Below are 21983 nucleotides of genomic sequence, written 5' to 3'. Positions count from 1 at the left end.
TCTGACTCGGGGTTACATTTTTGTGCTGCGATCGGTAACCCCGAGTCAGACTCGGGCTCGCCTGGCTGAATCCACAGGCTTGGTTTACTTACCTTGTCCCTGGATCCAGCGATGCCACCGCGCTGTGTGAGCGAGCGGGTCCTCGCTCGATTCACACAGTGCCTCTCTGTGCCGCCGATCTCCGTTCCCTGCGACGTTACGACGCACGGGGGCGGAGAACGGCCCCAAATTCAAAAAGGTAAACAAACACCTTACATACAGTATACTGTATTCTTATAGATTACAGTACTGTATGTAAAAAAGACACACCCCCCTTTGTCCCTAGTGGTCTGCCCAGTGCCCTACATGTACTTTTATATAATAAAAACTGTTCTTTCTCCCTGCAAACTGTATATTGTCCATAGCAACCAAAAAGTGTCCCTTTATGTCAAAAATGGTTTAAGAGGAGCTAGAAGACAGCGATAATAAATTATAATCACTTGCAGAATTGAGCGATAGTGATTTGTGGGAAAATTCGTCATAAAAAAATAAAAGTAATGACAGCGACAATTCTGCAACTGAGCAAATTTCAGTGATTTTGAGTTGATTACATTATTAGTTTTTATTATAATTATATTATTTGTTATAATTATTTATTATATTATAATTTATAATTTTGTTTTAAAAAAAATGTCATACCCGGAATGCCTACTAGACTCCTGTTTGGACAGATTTAAAGCGGGGGTTCATGCAGCATACTAGCGTCAGCTACAGTATGCATTTATTTTATTTTTTTCCGCTGTACTCACTGTTTAATCCGTTTCAGACTCCCTCGGGGAGTAGGCGTTCCTATCAAGAGGAGAACATGATTGACGGCCAGCTATAGCGCGTCACGCTTCCCGGAAATAGCCAAAATAGGACTTGGCTCTTCACGGCGCCTGCGCAGTCAGCTCCTAGTCTGTGCGCAGGCGCCGTATAGCGCCGTGAAGAGCCGAGACCTACTACGGCTATTTTCGGGAAGCGTGACGCGCCATAGCCGGCCGTCAATCATGTTCCCCTCTTGACCATACCGCCAGGGAGGTTAAGATGAATGAAGTATCATTTTGTAACAATAAAGTTAAAAAAAAAAAAGTAAAAAGGTAAACGGTGCGCTGAGTTCAAAAAGGCATCCATTATGTGGGTGGGTGATTTACTAATACTGGAGAGTGCAAAATCTGTTGTAACTGTGCATGATAGCCAATCAGCTTCTAACTTCAGCTTGTTCAATTAAGCTTTGACAATAAAACCTGAAAGATGATTGGTCTCTATGCACAGCTGCACTCGATTTTGCATGTTCCAGTCTTAGTAAATCGCCACACTGCCCCTTCACAGTACAAACATGTGGTTGTTATTCCAACTATAATTCTGCTGTAAATGGGCCCTTAAATGTATCTTTTTTTTTTTTTTTTACTTTGATAGAATGGGAAGGGTTAGGCCCTCTGTCAAGTTTATTATTGCTTGCTGTCAGCGAGGGGAATATCTCCTAAACCGTAAAGGTTTAGGAGATATTTTTTTTACCTACAGGTAAGCCCTAGTATAGGCTTACCTGTAGGTAAAAGTAAAAAAAAAAAGACTATACAACCGCTTTAAGATAAAAAAACCTTCTGGGTGTAGCAGCCCTCCTAATTACTTACCTGAGCCCATCTCTCTCTAGCGATGTCCACGAATGTCTAAGGCCCCGTACACACGATAGAATCCATCCGCTGAAAAATCTCAGCGGATCGGTTTCAGCGGATAGATTCTATGGTGTGTACATTCCAGCCGATATTTATCCGCGGATATTTCCGAATTCCAGCAGATAAAAATTTGTAGACATGTCTACAAATCTATCCGCTGGAATCGGCACCAGCGGATCGATCCGGTGGTCTGTACAGACTCACCGGATCGATCCGTCCGTAATGATTCGACGCATGCGTGGAATTCCTTTTATGACAGCGTCGCGCACGTCGCTGCGTCATCATCGCGGCGACGGCGCGACACGTCATCGCGAGGGGATTTCGGCGCGCATTTCGATCCGATGGTGAGTACACTCCATCGGATCCAAATCTGGGAAATCCTCTCGTGTGTACTAGGCCTAAGTCGTCTGGGACACTCCTCCTGATTGGTCAGTCAGCCAATCAGGGGAGAGAGGGACGGGGCCGGAATGGGGCTCCGTGTCTGAATGGACACACTGAGCTGTGACTCGGCTCCAGTGCCCCCATAGAAAGCTGCTGACTATGGGGGTACTCGACAGGAGGGAGGAGGGGCCAGGAGCAGCAAAGAGGGACCAGAGACGAGGAGTATCCGGGCCGCTCTGTGCAAAATCAACTGCACAATGGAGGTAAGTATAACATGTTTGTTATTTAAGACTTTACAATCACTTTAACCCATTGCTTCTATTTTCCCTTTCTGTATTGCCTTTTGCGGCTCTATCTCACTTTCCACCAGCCCTTATTATATCTAACTTTCCCTAAACCTAACCTGGCCATAGACAGTTTGAATCTCGGACACTTTAGCAGGAGCCCACTAAGTTTTAAACCGTTAATGGGCAGGGTGAATGTACCAAGTTGATCAATTAACTTAGGTACAACCAGCCTGCTGGATTATTTTGCGATTATTGCTAGTGGCTGCTATAGCCGCTAGCGATAATCCCTGTCTTCTGCCGGCAGGGACAGCTTCACCCAGCTAGTGTAATTTACAGATTTTGACTTAGCTGTATTAAACTGAAAAACAAAAATCTAATATACAGTGCCTCAAAGTATTCATACCCCTTGACATTTTCCACATTTTGCCATGTTACAAATAACAACGTAAATGTATTTCATTAGGATTTTATGTGATAGGCCAACACAAAGTGGCACATGTGTGAATTGGAAGGAAAATAATAAATGGTTTTCCAAATTATTTACAAATAAATATGTGAAAAGTGTGGTGTGCGTTTGTATTCAGCCCCCTTTTCTCTGATACCCCCAACTAAAATCTAGTGGAACCAGTTGCCTTCAAAAGTCACCTAATCACTAAATAGAGTCCACCTGTGTGTAATTTAATCTCAGTATAAATACAGTTGTTCTTTGAAGTCCTCAGAGGTTTGTTAGAGGACCTTAGTGAACAAACAGCATCATGAAGGCCAAGGAACAAACCAGACAGGTCAGGGATAAAGTTGTGGAGAAGTTTAAAGCAGTGTTAGGTTATAAAAAAACATCCCAAGCTTTGAACATCTCACGGAACAGTGGGCCAAATTCAGGTACCGCTGCGCACTTCTTATGGAGGCGCAGCGTCCCGTTTTTGCCCTGCGCCCCCGAAAATTATCTGCGCTACGCTTCATTCACGAAGCAGTAGCCACGTAATTTGCGTGAGCGCTCCTCAAAAATGCCCGGCGTAAGGGCGCGTAATTTAAATGATCCCGTAGGGGGCGTGGATCATTTAAATTATATACACATATTCGCCAGCACACCAAGGATCAAAAACGTCCAAAAATGTAATGCATATTAGCGATCTAGAAAAGCAACGTTTCGAGGTCGCGTAGGACATCTTCGTCAGGCAAAAGATCTTTTGCCTGACGAAGAGGTCCTGCGCGACCTCGAAACGTTGCTTTTCTAGATCGCTAATATGCATTACATTTTTGGACGTTTTTGATCCTTGGTGTGCTGGCGAATATGTGTATATGATTTGCTTTCCGGTTCCCAGCCGGTGATCGTTTCAGCACCCTTTTATTCATTGGCCATTTTTCCTGGAAGGTGTGCAGTTGGAATATTTTTGAAACTAGATCATTTAAATTGGGTGCGTTCCCGCGCCGAACGTAGTGCGCATGCCCTGTCGGGAAACTTTCCCGACGTGCATTGCGGCAAATGACGTCGCAAGGACGTCATTTGCTTCAAAGTGAACGTAAATGGCGTCCAGCGCCATTCAGGATTCACTTACGCAAACGACGTTAAATTTAAACTTTGCGACGCGGGAACGACGGGTATACGTAGCATTGGCTGCCCCTGCTAATAGCAGGAGCAGCCTTACGCGAAACCCGACGAACGGAAACGACGTAAACTGCATACGCAGGGCTCGCGTTGGGTAGTGAATCGGCGTTAGTATGCAATTTGCATACTATACGCTGACCACTACGGGAACGCCCCCTAGCGGCCATCGTAAGAATGCAGCCTACGATACGATGGCATAAGAGCCTTATGCTAGTCATATCTTGGGCTGCAGTCGGCGTAACGAGGTTCCTGAATCAGGAGCATTCAAAACGCCGGCACAAGTAAGCAATTGCGCTGCGTAACTATGGTTACGCAGACGCAATTGCTACCTGTATCTGGGCCACTGTTCAATCCATCATCCGAAAATGGAAGAGTATGGCACAACTGCAAACCTACCAAGTTATGGCCGTCCACCTAAACTGACAGGCCGGGCAAGGAGATCATTAAGCAGGGAAGCAGCCAAGAGGTCCATGGAAACTCTGGAGGAGCTGCAGAGATCCACAGCTCAGGTGGGAGAATCTGTCCACAGGACAACTATTAGTCGTGCTCTCCACAAATCTGGCCTTTATGGAAGAGTGGCGAGAAGAAAGCCATTGATGAAAGAAAGCAATAAGAAGTCCCATTTGCAGTTTGTGAGAAGCCATGTGGGGGACACAGCAAACATGTGGAAGAAGGTGCTCTGGTCAGATGAGACCACAATTTAACTTTTTGGCCTAAAAGCCGTGTGTGGTGGAAAACTAAAGCCCTGTACACACGATCGGATTTCCATCGGACAAAGCGTAGGACTTTTGTCCGAAGGGCGTTGGTCGTGAACTTGTATTGCATACAAACGGCAAAGAATTGTTGGCCAACAAACACAAAACTATGTGTTTTTTCAGCTCTTTAGCGCCACCCTTTGGGCAATTTCTGCTAATGTTGTGTTATGGTTAGCATTGCTTCTGAGAATGTGTGTTTGTACTTTGGATTTTTGTGTGACGCACTTGTATACATATGATCGGATAATCCAACAACACACATTTGTTGTCAGAAAATTTTAAAGCACGCTATCCAACATTTGTTGGCGGAAAATCGGACAAACGGTCAGATTTTCCGACAACAGCCTGCCATCACACAATTCCCATCAGAAAATCTGATCGTGTGTACGAGGCTAAACACTGCACATCACCCTGAACACACCATCCCCACTGTGAAACATGGTGGTGGCAGCATCATGCTGTAGGGATGCTTTTCTTCAGCAAGGACAGGGAAGCTGGTCAGAGTTGATGGGAAGATGGATGGAGCCAAATACAGGACAATCTTAGAAGAAAACCTGTAGAGTCTGCAAAAAACTTGAGACTGGGGAGGAGGTTCACCTTCCAGCAGGACAACGACCCTAAACATACAGCCAGAGCTACAATGGAATGGTTTAGATCAAAGAATATTCATGTGTTAGAATGGCCCAGTCAAAGTCCAGACCTAAATCCAATTGAGAATCTGTGGCAAGACTTGAAAATTGCTGTTCACAGACCCTCTCCATTCAATCTGACAGAGCTTGAGCTATTTTGAAAAGAAGAATTGGCAAAAATGTCACTCTCTAGATGTGCAAAGCTGGTAGAGACATACCCAAAAAGACTTACAGCTGCAAATGCAGCAAAACATATGGATGACTCGTCACTTTGTTGCTGCTCCTCCACTATGCAGTCACAGGCTAGGCCAGGGAGGGGATCGGGCTGTATTGTGTAACTGCAGGAAAATAGGGCAAGATTCACAAAAGGGATACGACGGCGTATCTGCTGATACGCCGTCGTATCCCTGTTTCTATCTATGCGACTGATTCATAGAACCAGTTACGCATAGATATCCCTAAGATCCGACAGGTGTAATAGTTTTACACTGTCGGATCTTAGGATGCAGTACCGCGGCCGCCGCTGGGGGGATTTTGCGTCGTAAACCAGCGTCGGGTATGCAAATTAGCAGTTAGGGCGATCCACAAAATTTTTTCACGTCGTTACGTCGCCGCAAGTGTTAGTTTGCCGTCGCAAAGATAGGGTACCTTTTACAAAGTGTAAACTTAGTACACCATGTAAAAGTATACCCGTCTTTCCCGCGTCGCTTTCGATTTTTTTTTACATTTTTTTATTTTTCCCTGCGCAAGTCTTTTTTACCCGTCGCGATTCACAAAACGTTGGCGCGTCGTAACTTCGCGCAAAGCACGTCGGGAAATTTGCGACGGGAGCATGCGCAGTACGTCCGGCGCGGGAGCGCGCCTAATTTAAATGGGACTCGCCCCATTCGATTGGGCCCGCCTTGCGCCGGACGGATTTAGGATACACCGCCGCAAATTTCCAGGTAAGTGCTTTGTGGATCGGGCACTTAGACAGAAAATTTGCGGCGGTGTAACCTAAATCGGTTACGTTACGCTGCGCCGCCTGGCTGTGAATCTGGCCCATAGAGTCTGGTCAGCAGCCTGGCTGTGCTGTGTGGTAGGTTTGTGTATGCCCCAGGACTGGACAGATAGAAATGCAAAACATTTTACACATAAGAACAATTCCCATATGGGTATTTCAATGGCATGGTTAGCTGCTTGTATCAACTCCAGCTTTAAATCTACAGTATGTACTTTTCCATTAATGTAAATTGCATATGAAATTTTGGAGATTACTATTATCCTCAGAATTGGCACATTCCACAATAATTATATATTAGCAAAATTACAACCCAGAACATGCCTGGAACACAGTCTGCACAAGTAAAGTATATTGTTTTAGTAGGAATGTTTTATAAAAGTTTCCTTTACTTAGGCCTGGTTCATACCTATGCATTTTTTAGTGATTTTCAGTTTTGCATAAACACACTACTGTCCATGTAACATGGTTTCCTATGGGTCACATTCACATCTGTGCATTTTATGGAAAGGGCCAGGGACCAGCAGGTTGTGTTTTTTGGTTCCTTCGGCTTTAATGGATCAAAAATGTGTATTGAAAAACGCTAAATGCACCTGGAATATGCAAACTGCATAGGTGTGAACCAGGCCTTACTGTAGATAAACTGTCTCATAGGCATTAACAGGACTTGTTGGCGTATAAAGAAACCTCTGCTCTGCTTCAGTATCCTATAGTTGTCCATCATGTAGGCATTCTACAGTACTACCCTAGCAGACCAAGGGGTTATTATAGGGCCTAGTTGTGGCGTCAGTTTGCTAGTCAATGAAGATCAGTAAGGTGTAATTCCCTCTGTCGTTCTTTTGCTTTTTTCTGAAATTCTTGAAATTTGAAAATTCGTAGATTCAGAAATTCAGAAATTAGAAAAAAAAAAAAAAAATCAGATTTTCGAATTTCCGATTTTTTTTCTATTTATTTTTTTACATCTAGATTTACAAAATATCCGATTTTCTAATCCTGAATTTTCGGATTTCTGATTCTCAAATTCCGAATTTTTTTATTTTACCTTTTCGAATTTTCAATTTTCCGAAATTTCGATATTCCAAAATTCGAATTTCCGAAATCTCTGAATTTCCGAATGTCGAATTTTCCAATTTCCGAATTTAATTTTTTATTTTTTTTTTTTTAATCTGAATTTTTAATTTTCAGATTCTGAATTTTTGATTTTCCGATTTTTTTTTTTTTTTTTTTTTTTTTTTTTTAATTCTGAATTTTTGAATTTCGAATTTCCGTTTTTTCTAAATTTTCGATTTTTCTTTTTCTAATTTCCAAATTTCGGAAATTATAAAATCAGAAATTTCGGAGAATTGCACATGTCTATCTGTCACTCACTTTATCTTAAGCTTCCATCACCACCTGTTTAAGTTACCTCTGGTCTTTGGTTGGGACTTGTAAAGGACCTTGCGACTGACCACTAATGCAAGGGCCTCGCCACTGACTACCAATGCAATGGGGGCCTTGCTATTGACCACCAGTTTAAAGGGAAGCTTGCCACTGACCACAAATATTATAGGGGCCATGCTGCTAGGCACAAATGGTTGGACATTGCCACTAACCACCAATGTGATGGGACTTTCTTACTAAACACTAATGAAAAGGGGGCCTTGTTGCTAACCACCAATGAAAGGTGACCTTGCCACTAAACATCAATGTAAATGAGATCTTGCCAGTAGTCATCAATATAAAGGGGCCTTGCCTCTGACCACCAATGTAAAAGGGGGCCTTACCACTGACCACCAATGTTATGGAGGCCATTTCATCACCTCCAATGGAAGACTTGTGACTAATGAAGGCTAATTAATTAATCAACTAATCAATTAGCAGGCAGCTTTTGTCTCATGTACATAGTTGATTGTAGTGCAACTATATTCCTGTGTGTATATTATATTAGAATGAACATTCTCAATCACATATTGCCCATTGTGACAATGTGAGACCCACACATAAACTCACTTCAAAAACACATCTACCACGAGAGCTAATCACCCCCATATCACGCCATATATGCCCAAACTTGCCCACTTTCTGGAAAAGTCCCACCTCCACATGCCAAGCAACTGAGTCATTTCAGTAAAATATACAAATCTTTTAATTTTTGAGTCTACAGAAAAAAACACAGTGTGACTGATCCTCTGCTTAAACAACATTGTTTCCTCTAGCGGAGTGCCAAAATGCTTAAAAAAAGCAAAAATAGCTTCAAATAAGAACACAAGCCTTTCAGTAAAAAATATCTCGGTATACTTTTTCTATTTGCTGTTAAAGCTGAACTTCAGAGAATCGGCTATATGCACAAATTACATACATACACCGATCAGCCATAACTTTATGACCACTGACAGGTCAAAGCGGAGCTCCAGTCTCCTAAGCACCCACCGTGATTCTTAGGCCCCTTTCACATTGGGACGTTTTTCATGCGGTACAGCGCTAAAAATAGCGCTGCTATACCGCATGAAAAATCATGCCCTGTACTCTTCAATGTGAAAGCCCGAAGGCTTTCACACTGAAGCGGCGCGCTAGCAGGAACGCTCCAAAAGTCCTGCTAGCCGCTTCTTTACCGCGGTATAGGAGCGGTGTGTTCACCGCTCCTATACCGAGCCTTCCCATTGAAATCAATGGGAAAGCGCGGTAATACCGCTGTAATACCGCGGTAATACCGCCGCAACGTGGGCGGTATTAACCCTTTTTCGGCCGCTAGCGGGGGTTAAAACCTCACCGCTAGCGGCCGAATATCGCGGTAAAAACGATGGTATAGCCGCGCTACAAATAGCGCGGCTATACCGTCACCGCGGCTGACGCTTCAGTGTGAAGCCAGCCTTAGTACTCGTTAGAGCTGGGCAATTTTGGCCCTCAAAAAAAATCTATGATTTAAAGAAAAAAAAAACTAGATTCACAATTCGAATCAAGTTTTTTTTTCTCTGATGGACACCGCGCCGGTCCCAAGGAGCTGTGAGCACGAGTTTTTATGCAAGGCCTCGGCTTCGGCCTAGTCCGTTGTGATCCTGAGAAAAGGCTGCATACTAGGCCGAAGCCGCGGCCTCGCCTAAAAAATCCTGCCCGCAGCTCGCCGCGATCCTGGGAAAAGGCCGCGGCCTAGTCCGTGGCTGCCAGTAAAAATACTGACGGTTGGCAACACTGCTGCCAGATCATGTTATAAATTACAGATTTCAAAGAAAAAAGTATGAGGACAGTTAGGACCATATCCAATTTATATAGTACGAGTACTAGGGCTGGGGAAAAAAATCGATTTTGAGTCTTAAATCGAGTTGGGAGGTCAAATCGATTCAGATTTTGACCAAATCAATTTTTTTGATTTTTTTTTTTTTCCATAGGACCGGCGCTCTGCGGACTAGGCTGAAGCCGTGGCCTCGCCTAAAAAATCCTGCTCGCAGCGATTCTGGGAAAGGGCAACGAGGCAATACAAATAGAACAGGATACTTTCTCAGTACATGGTACAACGGGCACATGTCAGGAATATGAAGTGTTGGTGTAACAAATACTTTAAGTTACCTCATTTGGAAGATGGGAGATATGGGCACCACTTACATTCCATTTGTACTAGGGTTGTCCCGATACCGATACCGAGTATTTGCGGGAGTACTCGTACTCCCTCAAAGACCCCCGATACTGAAATAGAATACTTGTTCCCCCCGCCGCAAACCGCAAAGCCGCCGTTAATCAGCGTGCGGGGAACATTACAGCTTTCGTTTGAATAGCTGTATCCCCGCCTCGTATAGACACTCCCCCTTGCACGGGATTGGACGGATGATCTGTCCAATCCCACGCAAGGGGGAGTGTCTATACGCGGCGGGGATACAGCTATTCAAACGAAAGCTGAAATGTTCCCCGCACGCTGATTAACGGCGGCACGTGCGGCATCATCAAGGTATGTAGGACATGGCTGCATTATGTGGGGGACATGGCTGCATTATGTGGGGGACATGGCTGGAATATGTGGGGGACATGGCTGGAATATGTGGGGGACATGGCTGGAATATGTGGGGGACATGGCTGGAATATGTGGGGGACATGGCTGGAATATGTGGGGGACATGGCTGGAATATGTGGGGGACATGGCTGGAATATGTGGGGGACGTGGCTGCAATATGTGGGGGACGTGGCTGGAATATGTGGGGGACGTGGCTGGAATATGTGGGGGACATGGCTGGAATATGTGGGGGACATGGCTGGAATATGTGGGGGACATGGCTGGAATATGTGGGGGACATGGCTGCATTATGTGGGGGACATGGCTGCATTATGTGGGGGACATGGCTGGAATATGTGGGGGACATGGCTGGAATATGTGGGGGACATGGCTGCATTATGTGGGGGACATGGCTGCATTATGTGGGGGACATGGCTGCATTTGGGGACACATTTAAAAAAAGTATCGGTACTTGTACTCAGTCAGTTATATCAGTTTGGAGTTCAGCTTCTATGTTCTGTATGGTCACTGGGACAGAAAGTGGGCAGATACAGGTACATTTCCAAATGTTATATGTACTGTACATCAATAAGGCCACCACAGAATCCAGTCCTTCCCCACTCTATCCAGAATAAAGAACCTTTGAAGGAGAGCCAGGGGCTGGCTGCACAGAAAGGAAAATACTTTATTGCCCAGATGAGGTCCCATTATGATATAAAAACAGATTTATCTGTCTTTGCTGGAGTTTATCACAGAGGCCGACACAATCTTTAGCTGTCTTCTAATTTCCAGCATAGCACTGAGAGCTCTCTTTCCTGAACACTTCCTCTATTATCTGGAGCGTAAACAAAATCAGCGGGGACCTCCATTTTCCCTCGATATGCCTTTGTTGATTGGAGTTTTATTTGCACTGTAGTTTTATTGTGTGGGTTTTTTTTCTGGGCTCTCAGCTGGTCATAACAAGGTAACAATCTCCTCTGTGGGCTGAGGACTGGGAAGGTGAGGGGACATCGTCGTTATACATCTATGTGACTGTCAAGTCTAAAGCCTCGTACACAAAAACGGTTTTCTCGACAAGAAAACTGCCGGCAGAGCTTTTTGCTGAGAAAACCGTTTGCGTGTATGGTTTCTTGTCAAGAAAACTGTTGTGAATCTCGACGAGAAAAGAGAACCTGCTCTCTATTTTCTCGTTGGGAGTCTCAATTTTCTCGTTGTGATTCTCGTTGGACTGGTTTACGATGAGAAAAACGTTTGTGTGTATGCTTTTCCGATCAGTGCTGCAAAAACATCTTTAATATATGCACATTGTTGTTATCAATTTATATTACCTTGGTTTACCTTAAAGCGGATCTCCACCCTCAATACAACAGCAGCTCCATATTCATACTGCTCCTAAACAATGATGAATCGGATATTTTCAATACATTTAGTATTAGTGTACCTTATTAGTTAGCCAGGCTTCCGGTCTGCCCCCCCCCCTCGGGTTTCCGACGGGTTTTCTCCAGTTTCCTGTGCCGCGCTGTGTCTGCTGGGAGACAGTCTCAGAGCTCCCTAATTACAATATTCTAGATGGGGATGTCAGTCAGGCAGTTCGGCCAATCAGTACTGTGAAGGGCGGGGTTTATTGTAGAGTGCTGGAGGAGCATCTCTGTTAGAAAACATCGCGCGACTTCGCTCACACCGCCAGTCACCATAGCCAGTGCGAATGCACGAGATCGAGCGGTGGATGCTGGGACAGCATCCACCGCAAATATGAAGTGCCTGCCTATGGAAATCCAATGCCCATAGCTAAGATGGCAACAGCAGGAAAACACAGATTATAACTATTTATTGGGGACAATATTACAGCGGAGCGGCGGGGGAACACCAGAAACGTGAGTTTAGCACAGCAGTGCTATTACACATTTAAAAATACCATTTAAAAAAAAAACGTTTTGGCGTGGGAGATCCGCTTTAAGTGCCGGTTCACACTGGGGCAACACGACTTCCAGCGTGACTTTACAAGGCAACTTGGAGACGACTTGAGCAAGACTTTAGCGCTACTTGGAGCAACTTACAACGCAACTACAAGTCGCCTCCAGGACAGGCGACTTTGCCCGTGGCCAATCACATAATAATCTGCTCTGTGGGAGGAAGGGGTTTGCCTTACAAAACTATTTTTACTTCCTGGAAAGTTGCTTCAGTTTAGACAGGTGATCCGACTTGGAGGCAACTTCCATTGAAATCAATGGGTACAAGTTGCCTAGAAGTCGTCTTGAAGTAGTACAAGAACTTCAGTAGTGTGCATTAAGACGGCTCTCATTCACTTCCATGTAATTTGTCATGTCCCGCGACTTGGGGCGACACAAGTCGGATGCCAAGTCGTGGTAGTGTGAACCGGCACTAAAGGGAATTGAATCTATATTAATAGTTTGGGGTCAGTTGTATATTTTTTTTTTAAGTTTATGGTTTTCAAAAATGTATTATGTAATTTTCGTTTCCGTTATTAATAGAGCCTAGCATTGTCGGGATGCTTTTTTGGATGCATCTGACACAAATCTATAATAATAGTTTGGGGTCAGTTGTAGATTTTTTAAAGTTTATATTATTTTATCTATAATAATAGTTTGGGGTCAGTTGTAGATTTTTTTTTTTTTTTTTTTTTAAGTTTATGGTTTTCAAAAATGTATTATGTATAATATGTATTTAAAATCTTGCTGTACAAATAAACATTGAATAAAATGTACACCTACAACACTGGTAAGAATGATGAGTTTTCTAAAAAAAATAAGCTGTTTGCTATCAGACTGTCTCTCTCTTATTGAATCTCTTTATGAACAAAAATGACAAACAGAAGGAGAAATGTATTTAACTGGGTTTGTAATATCAGTTTCCATTATTAATAGAGCCCAATGTCGGGATGCTTTTTTGGATGTATCTGTATACTAACTATTTCTCTGCTGGGAGAGCAGGTTGGGGTATATCCCAACCCATTCAGATATATATATATATATATATATATATATATATATATATATATATATATATATATATATATATAATTAGTATACACAGGGCTCAAAATTTCAAGCCCTGAGCTACTAGCCAGGCCTCAAGAGTTACTCGCCACCAGTTGCCCCACCTAATTCATACACTGCTCCACGCCTAATTGCGCCCCGAAACACGCCCTCGTAGATTATATCATGGAATGACACTGTTAAATGTTTTACGCAGAATCAAGTTACACAATTAAATATTACCAAAAACAACTTTAACAAAATGGGACAGGGCACTGGGGTCAGACCAGAGGGACAGGGCACTGGGGTCAGACCAGAGGGACAGGGCACTGGGGGCAGACCAGAGGGACAGGGCACTGGGGGCAGACCAGAGGGACAGGGCACTAGAACTGGATCTCTTCCCCATTCTCTTGCTGTCTCCTCTGCAACTCCCATCCATCCTCTCTCTCTCTCTCTCTCTCTCTCTCTCTCCCATTCATCTCATCATCAGGAGCCTGTGTGTGCGGCTCCACGCTTGCATGTCCCCACTTCCCCCTTTTATTCAGGCTGGCAGTGAGGAGAGGAGGTGCAGCACAGCGGGAGGGAGTACAATCCAGCGCCGAGATCCACACAACTGCACAGCCGTTGACACCATAGCACAGCGCACATTGACACCGCACAGCACACATTGACACCAGTCTGCTCACAGTGCTCAGGCTGAACTGTTGGACACTTACATAGTGAGAAAGGAGAAAAAAACTGCACAAACTGGAAGGCTGCCACTCTCATGTCAGGGCAACTTTCAGTGAGCGCTGCACTGCCTACCTGGGACACCCGGAGTGGTAATTTTCGCAATCCTCCACCTGACTCATTACTTCCTGCTCCCTGCTCTCTGCTCTCCAGCTACATTGGTCGGGGCCCGGGGGAGGGGAGCAGGCTCAGAGAGGTCATACTGTTAGGTCCCATGGCTTAATGAGAATTGTAAGGAGAGCACCTGTGTACTGCTCTGCCTGTGCGCGGCTCACCAGACTACTTTTCCAGAGCATGCACCTTTCCTCTTCGGCCGCCAATCTCATCGGGGCTCTAAGTGTAGGCTAGGCACAGATTGGAGGGAGATTGGTCATGCAACCCTGTCATCACTCGCCCCCAGCTTAAATCCACTCGCCAAATGCTAGCAGGCGAGTGGAAATTTTGAGGGCTGGTATACATATATATTATATACATACACACACACACAAGAAAGGTGCGGTGAGCAGCACAACGGTTCCAGATAAAGTGAAAAACAAGCCGACCATCCCGCTGGTCATATATAGAGAATTCAAACAAGGATTGCTGCACTTAAAATGTATTCTGAGTCCAAAAATAGACAAGGTTACATGTTATATTGCAAATAGCTAGCTTTCGGTCAAAGTAAAGAATGTCCTTCCTCAGGCTAGAACATCATCTGAATAACATACATGTTTCACAAGTGTATATATATACATATCAATTAACAAAACAATCAGCTGAACAAGGAACCACTGAAGTAATTATCTCATATCCATAACACACGATTCTTTTGTTATTAGAATCATGTGTTATGCATATGAGATAATTACTTCAGTGGTTCTTAACAGCCAGCTATTCACTGGTTGTCACTAGCAGAGTTTAGGAGCTGTCAGCGTTTTTTTCTGCCAAATCGCTGCTGCTCCAGAACGCCCTGACAGTGTTTTTTTTTGTTTTTTTTATGCCACTAAACTCTTCTGCCACAAAACGACGCTAAAAGCCTATGTGTGCATGAACACAAAGAATAACATGCAGGGGAGTTTAGAGGCAGTAAAAAAAACACCTGATGTCTTTTTGACGCTACTGTTAAGCAGTAGCGTCAAAAACGTGTATTTTGAAACATCCCCAGCCTTTTAAAACTCGAAATGAATCCTGTATATAGTAAAAGTGTCACGATGGGTTGGAAGTGTATATGGGGCACTAGCTAAGGCGCATAGTTGAAGCATCGATGTCTATGGAAACAATTTGACCAGTTGGCCTGAGGTCCACTGACTGTGCGATTTATTTCTTATAGGTAAAATGCTTCTAGAAATTGTTGGAGCTCTGGTGGTCGGGGCTCTCCTCTACCACTTTTTCTTCAGGAAAACGGATGACACTTTGCCAATGGGAGATGGATGGTGGGGTCCTGGGCAGAGACAAGATGATGATAACGAAGATATCCGTCCTTTCAAAATTGAGACTTCAGAAGAGGAGCTAAATGTAAGCTGATTTCAAGTGCTGTATCTAATGACAAGTACATAGTAGAGCATATACACTATATTACTAGAAGTATTGGGACGCCTGCCTTACACGCACATGAAATTTAATGGCATTCCAGTATTAAGCCCTGTACACACGATCGGTTTGTCTGATGAAAACGGACCGATGGACTGTTTTCATCGGACAAACCGATCGTGTGTGGGCCCCATCGGTTTGTTTTCCATCGGTGAAAAAAAATAGAATATCTTTTAAAATGTTCCTATGGATAAAAAAACAATAGAAAAATCCATGCATGCTCAGAATCAAATCGACGCATGCTCGGAAGCATTGAACTTCATTTTTCTTTTATATATTGCAGCTTACCAAACATTAGTTGTGGTGGCTGCATTAATTTTTCCCTTTTTAGTTTTTTTTCACCTGGTGATCTGGCCAGTAACATGCCTCCTGCCATACATTGCCCCCACTCTGGATGGATAAGAACAGGGGGCACAACAGACAGCAGCTATGTCAGTCTAGGGGGGAGGAGTGTGTCAGGCCCGGTACACACGGGCAAACATGTACGATGAAACCGGTCCGTCGGACCGTTTTCACCGTACATGCCTGCCAGAGGGCTTCTGTACGATGGTTGTACTAACCATCGTACAGAAGTCCGCGCGTAAACACTATGCGGGGCGTGTCCGCGTCGTCGCTGCGATGATGACGCGGCGACGTGGGCGGGCCTGCCATTTAAAGGCTTCCACGCATGCGTCGAAGTCATTCGACGCATGCGAGGGACGGCGGGCGCTCGGACATGTACGGTAGGTCTGTACTGACGACCGTACATGTCCGAGCGGGCAGGATTCCAGCGGACGGTTTTAAAACACGTCCAGGAATATTTGTCTGCTGGGAAAAGGCCCGGCGGGCAAATGTTTGCTGGAATTCGGCCCGCTCGTGCCTACACACGACCAAACATGTCTGCTGAAACTGGTCCGCGGACCAGTTTCAGCATACATGTTTGGTCGTGTGTACGGGGCCTTAGATGTACTAGCAGATTTAAATACATAAATGAATTGATACCAAACTCCAGCTCACTTTATAATCAGTTACAGCAAACAGTTTTCTTTCATCTTTTTGTGTGAAGGTTTTACATTAATAAATAAAAGCTGATCATTCTAAGCACCCCTGTCAGTGTTAAATTGTTTATCTCATTCCTGTAAACTGATACATCTGGTAGAGAGCTTGTTCTTTTGAAAAACAACAGACTGACTGGCCAGATCCCCAGGTGAAAATAGAAGAAGGAAAAGAAAAAAAAAAAGCTAAAGCACCCACCACATCTAGGAATTAGTAAGCCACAATATAATAAATATTTGCTTTGGGTTTCATACTACTTTAAATCGCTATACCTACCTACATCCTGCCCCTCTTCTCTTATGGCATTTTTTACATCCCTCTGTCGGCTAGCTGATTTGATGTCCTCACCTGCATGTTTTTTGGGCTGGTAGACAGATTGGCTCCTATCCATCCACTAGTCCCATAGAAGCCTATGGGGCTGAACTGTGCAGGCATAGACGCAGGGCCGGTGCAAGGATTTTTGACACCCTAAGCGAAACCTAATTTTGCCACCAATGGCTCCACCCCTGACTCCACTCCAGTGTTGCCAACCTAGCAGATTGAAATTTACTGGCACGGCACCCGAAATTTACTGGCGCAGCCAAGTTTTTACTGGCATATTACAAAAGTTACTAAATTACATTTTTAGGTGCACATTTCAGTATTTAGGCTACAAACAAGTACGCTAGGCAAATAGCAATGTGATTTAAAGCGTTACTAAAGGATTTTTTTTTTTTTTTTTAAATAACAAACATGTCATACTTACCTCCACTGTGCAGTTCGTTTTGCACAAAGTGGCCCCGATCCATGTCTTCTGGGGTCCCTTTGGGGACTGTCTCTGATCCTCCCCGCAATTAGTCACCACAGTCATGCGAGAGCTAATTGCTGCCTCCAATCACCCCCTGCCACCAACACCCCCTGCCGCCAATCTCCCCCTGCCTCCATCCCCCTCTGCGGTGCCACCGCAGCCACCATCACCCATTACCTCCAATCACCCCCTGCCTCCAATCTCCATGCGCAGTTCCAAGCCGAACCAATCTCGGCTATTTTTAATGGCACATTCCCGCAACCAAGGACATTTACGAACGGGGGGAAAAAGTGCCCGTTTTTACGAACTGTCTGTCAAAATACGGACGGTTGGCAACACTGCTCCACCCCCTTTGCCCTGGCCATGTATACGGTGGAGGTGGCAGGGTGGAGATTTATGTAGTGTCTCTCTACCTATTTCTTCAGCTGTGGACCGTACCTGCGCCTCTGGACCCGGCTTGAAGAGAAATAGTGGCTACAACTGTCTCGCTTCCTCACGCCAGCCGTGGTCCGCAGGTATATGGGCAGGCTAGGGAAGTATATGGACAGGCTAGGGTAGTAAATAGACAGGTGCTCTCCTGAGCAGTTCAGTACCCTCTCAGTAGATTGGTGACATGTGATCGGTGCCCGCACACACACAGGCCCCCCTTTAATGGATGACAGGAGAGCAGACAGACAGAGAGCCTCCGGGAGAGCCGTGCATGGCAAGCCCCGCCCCTCCTGTGCAGCCTGGCCCCTCCTCTGCTCACTGGACACCAGGATCCCTTCCTCAGCTTTGCATTCCGATCCTCGCAGGCAAACTAAAGCTTCCATGCTGTGCCCTCTCTTCTATGGGGCATAGGGTGGAAGTTTTAGTTTGCCTGCTGGAGGGACAGGTATTTTAAAAATCCAAATCCCCAGCGAGTGACTGGATTTCGCCGGCCCACTACCCTGGCGCCCTAGGCAGCTGCCTGACCTGCCTATTGCTGGAGCACACGTCAGATCAAGAATCAGCCAGAGAGGTGTGAAAGATGCTTTTGGCCCTCTTGGAGTTAGATCTAGGTAGGTATAATGATTTATTAGGGGGGGGGGGGGGGGGTTTCCCTATCCTTTAAATGCCATCAAGTTGACATTGACCCCTGGTGACCACAGTGGAAGTTGTTCTCCAGAATGCTCTGTCTCTCCATATTTTCATTGTTCTTTACCTCAAATCTTCTCAGTTTTCAGCTATGAGTGAAGTGTCATCATCATATTGAATATTGTTGACATTTCTTCCAGCAGTCTTGAAACCTCTTTTAACCTCCCTGGCGGTATGATTCTTTCAGAAAAAAGGTGCTGAAAGCGTTACCATTATTTGCAAGGAAATTTGGTGATTTGTACTGTAGGCCTGTAATTTTTAGAAATAACTCACTTAAATCTGACCAAACAAGATTCTAATAGGCATCCCGGGTATGACATTTTTTTTTAAAAAAAAATTATAAATTATAATATAATAAATAATTATAAATAATTATAACAAATAATAATATAATTATAATAAAAATTATTCAATAATGTAATCAAATGAAAATCACTGAAATTTGCTCAGTTGCAGAATTGTCGCTGTCATTACTTTTATTTTTTTATGACGTATTTCCCCACAAATCGCTATCGCTCAATTCTGCAAGTGATTATAATTTATTATCGCTGTTTTCTAGCTGCTCTAAAACCATTTTTGACATAAAAAGACACTTTTGGTTGCTATGGACAATCTACAGTTTGCAGGGAGAAAGAACAGTTTTTATTATATAAAAGTACATGTAGGGCACAGGACAGACCACTAGGGACAAGGGGGGTGTGTCTTTTTTTACATACAGTACTGTAATCTATAAGATTACAGTATACTGTATGTATAGTGTTTGTTTAGTTTTTTGAATTTGGCACCGTTCTCCGCTCCCGTGCGTCGTAACGTCGCAGGGAACGGAGATCGGCGGCACAGGAGGACGCTGTGTGAATCGAGCGAGGTCCCGCTCGCTCACACAGCGCGGTGGCATCGCTGGATCCAGGGTCAAGGTAAGTAAACACTCCCTGTGGATCCAGCGAGGCGAGCCCGAGTCTGACTCGGGGTTACCGCTCACAGCATGAAAATCTAACCCCGAGTCAGACTCGGGAATACCGCCAGGCAGGTTAACATTATTGGTTCAGTAAAACAAGATGAATAAGTATGACAATAGGTCCCCTTTAATTTGTTATTTTTCACTTCTTAAAGCTTCTATATGTCTTTTGCAGGATTTGTTCCACCGGATAGATCAGACGCGTTTCACGGAGCCACTGGAGGGAAGTCGCTTCAACTATGGCTTCAACTCCATCCACCTGCGGAAAGTGGTGTCTTACTGGAGAAATAAATTTGATTGGAGGAAACAACTGGAAGTTCTCAACCAATACCCACAATTTAAGACCAAAATTGAAGGTATGCCAAGTGTGGTAAAGAGCAGATACATGAACATATCAGAAGACTGCTAAGGTTAGCCCGAGAATCGAAAAGGACTATTTGTTTTTGGTCACATTTTTTTAACATTCTTCAAAGTTTATATTAGTTAAGTGGCCTCACTTTAAAAAACAACATATACTGTACCCAGGGGCGGACTGACAACTCATGGGGCCCCGGGCAATAGAAGATTATGGGGCCCCCCCCCCGGGCTTACAGATGGCCACCATGCCAGGAGGCATTACAGAGGCGGGGCAGCTAAAATCTCAGGATTTTCACATCAAAAGCATGTCTGTTTTGGACATATCAGGGACAGATGTAAAAAAAACACAGATTTATACATACTGTGCCTGGTTTTAATGAGCCTGGCAACCCTGATGGGGCTCTCTAGTGGCATGGGGCAGTGCCCAAGTTCCTCAATGGTCAGTCCGCCCCTGACTGTACCTCTGCAAAGTTCCACAATAACTTCATAGATCATGCCATCTACTTCATGCAGGTTCATGTGATGGGGGGACTATGATGCTGCAGTGCTCCTGAATTTAACTACTTGCCTACCGCCAACCGTCATATGACCCAACGCTCAGTTACTGAAGAGATGCAATCGGCGGCTATGATTAGTTCATAGCTATTACAAGGCAAAAGCCACACTGATTCGCTCTCTGCATTATGTTTGTGATCAAGCTGTCATGTTTTCTGCAGCATTGTTTACAAATCTACTATTTTTTTTTTATTTTTTTTTACAATATTTCAGTAATAAGAAAGATTGTTAAAAAAATTCAAGGTTTTAGGGCCGGTTCACAGTGCTGCGTGGTGCAAAATCGCATGTGATGTCCGTGCAATGCGATTTCAGCCATACAGATAGTATGGCTGAAATCGCATCACATTCGGACTAAATTCGCACAGGACCCTTTTTTTGGTCCGCACCAGAACCGGATCGCATGGGTGTTCACACCCATGCGATCCAATTCATGTCCGAACTGACAGTTCGCAGTGCGATATGCAAGATAAAATGGGGGTGTCGTTAACATTGTATGACACTCCCCAGCAGTTTGCATATGGCAGTGTGAACTGCGGTGCAAGTCGGGTGCGATGCAGGAACCCACAGTGGATTCGCAGGGTTCTCACATCGCACTAGTGTAAACCCAGCCTCAAACATGCTTATAGCTTTTTTTTTTTTTTTATAACATTATTATTGTTATTATTTTTTTTTTTTTTTGTTCTGGAGATCCTGGTATATATGTATTGCCAGCTCTTTAAAACTGAAGTAGAAAGGTTGACTATAATCACATGATCTATCAAAGTAATGTAATTGGAAAAGCTGCAGCTCTAGCTTTCCTTGATCTGTGCAAGACAGTCTGAACGTATCCTAGCAAAAATAAAACTTCTGTTGCAGAGGATGCTCATAATTTGACCTTGAGCTCTGTATAGACTTTTAGGAGTTGGCAACCAATCCCAGGAGGATGGAAATTCTGGGATATCGTACGTACAAAGTACTGTTTGCCATGGTTGCAAGAAAGAAAAATGTAATTGCCTTGGAATTTCGGAAAACCACAGGCTGCAGATTGTGAAAGCGTTCATTTTTAACTAATTAAAACAGCTTGTGTAAAATTTAGATTTTTGTACTGATATTTTTTTTCTTTAACCTAATAATATCTAACAGAATATAATTTTTTTTTTTATTCTTGTCCAAAATGATGCTTTAAGCTGTCCATAGGCTGCGACGCGGGACATTTAAGTTAATGAGTGTAATCGGATCATCTTGCTTGTCTCGCCGTTATCATTTGTTACTTTTGCTCTAGTTTTTCGTTGTACATCCAGGGGGGATAATACATGTGGGAAATATGCAGGAATTTAATTAAACATGATTCAGCCAGAATTAGAGATGGCCTGGACTTATAAAAATAGATCACACTTAATTACATTTAATATGTGCCGCTTCTCCTGTCATCTCCGTTTGATGTGTATATTTGTCACACGGCAGCTGTCTGCACACTTAAAGTGGACCTAGCATCAGATATATTTCATATTTATATGTTAGGCCGGGTACTAACGAGCAAACTTGTACGATGAAACCGGTCCGTCGGACCGTTTTCACCGTACATGTCTGCC

General features: G+C 44.1%; 1 protein-coding gene across 1 annotated transcript in view; it reads left to right on the top strand.

Annotated features, from left to right (window-relative positions):
- The window catches only part of EPHX1 (epoxide hydrolase 1), an 89752-nt gene that overhangs the window by 20319 nt on the left and 47450 nt on the right, over positions 1 to 21983 (top strand). Inside the window, exons 2-3 of the mRNA XM_040351373.1 lie at positions 15348 to 15532; positions 19676 to 19856. Of these exons, the coding sequence (XP_040207307.1) occupies positions 15353 to 15532; positions 19676 to 19856 (361 nt within the window). The 5' untranslated portion in view covers positions 15348 to 15352. The remainder of the gene's footprint in view (positions 1 to 15347; positions 15533 to 19675; positions 19857 to 21983) is intronic.

The sequence above is a fragment of the Rana temporaria genome, chromosome 4 (assembly GCF_905171775.1).
Source record: "Rana temporaria chromosome 4, aRanTem1.1, whole genome shotgun sequence".
NCBI classification, from domain to species: domain Eukaryota; kingdom Metazoa; phylum Chordata; class Amphibia; order Anura; family Ranidae; genus Rana; species Rana temporaria.
The sequence above is the reverse complement of the archived record's forward strand: the minus strand, read 5'-3'. Positions and strand labels throughout refer to the sequence as shown.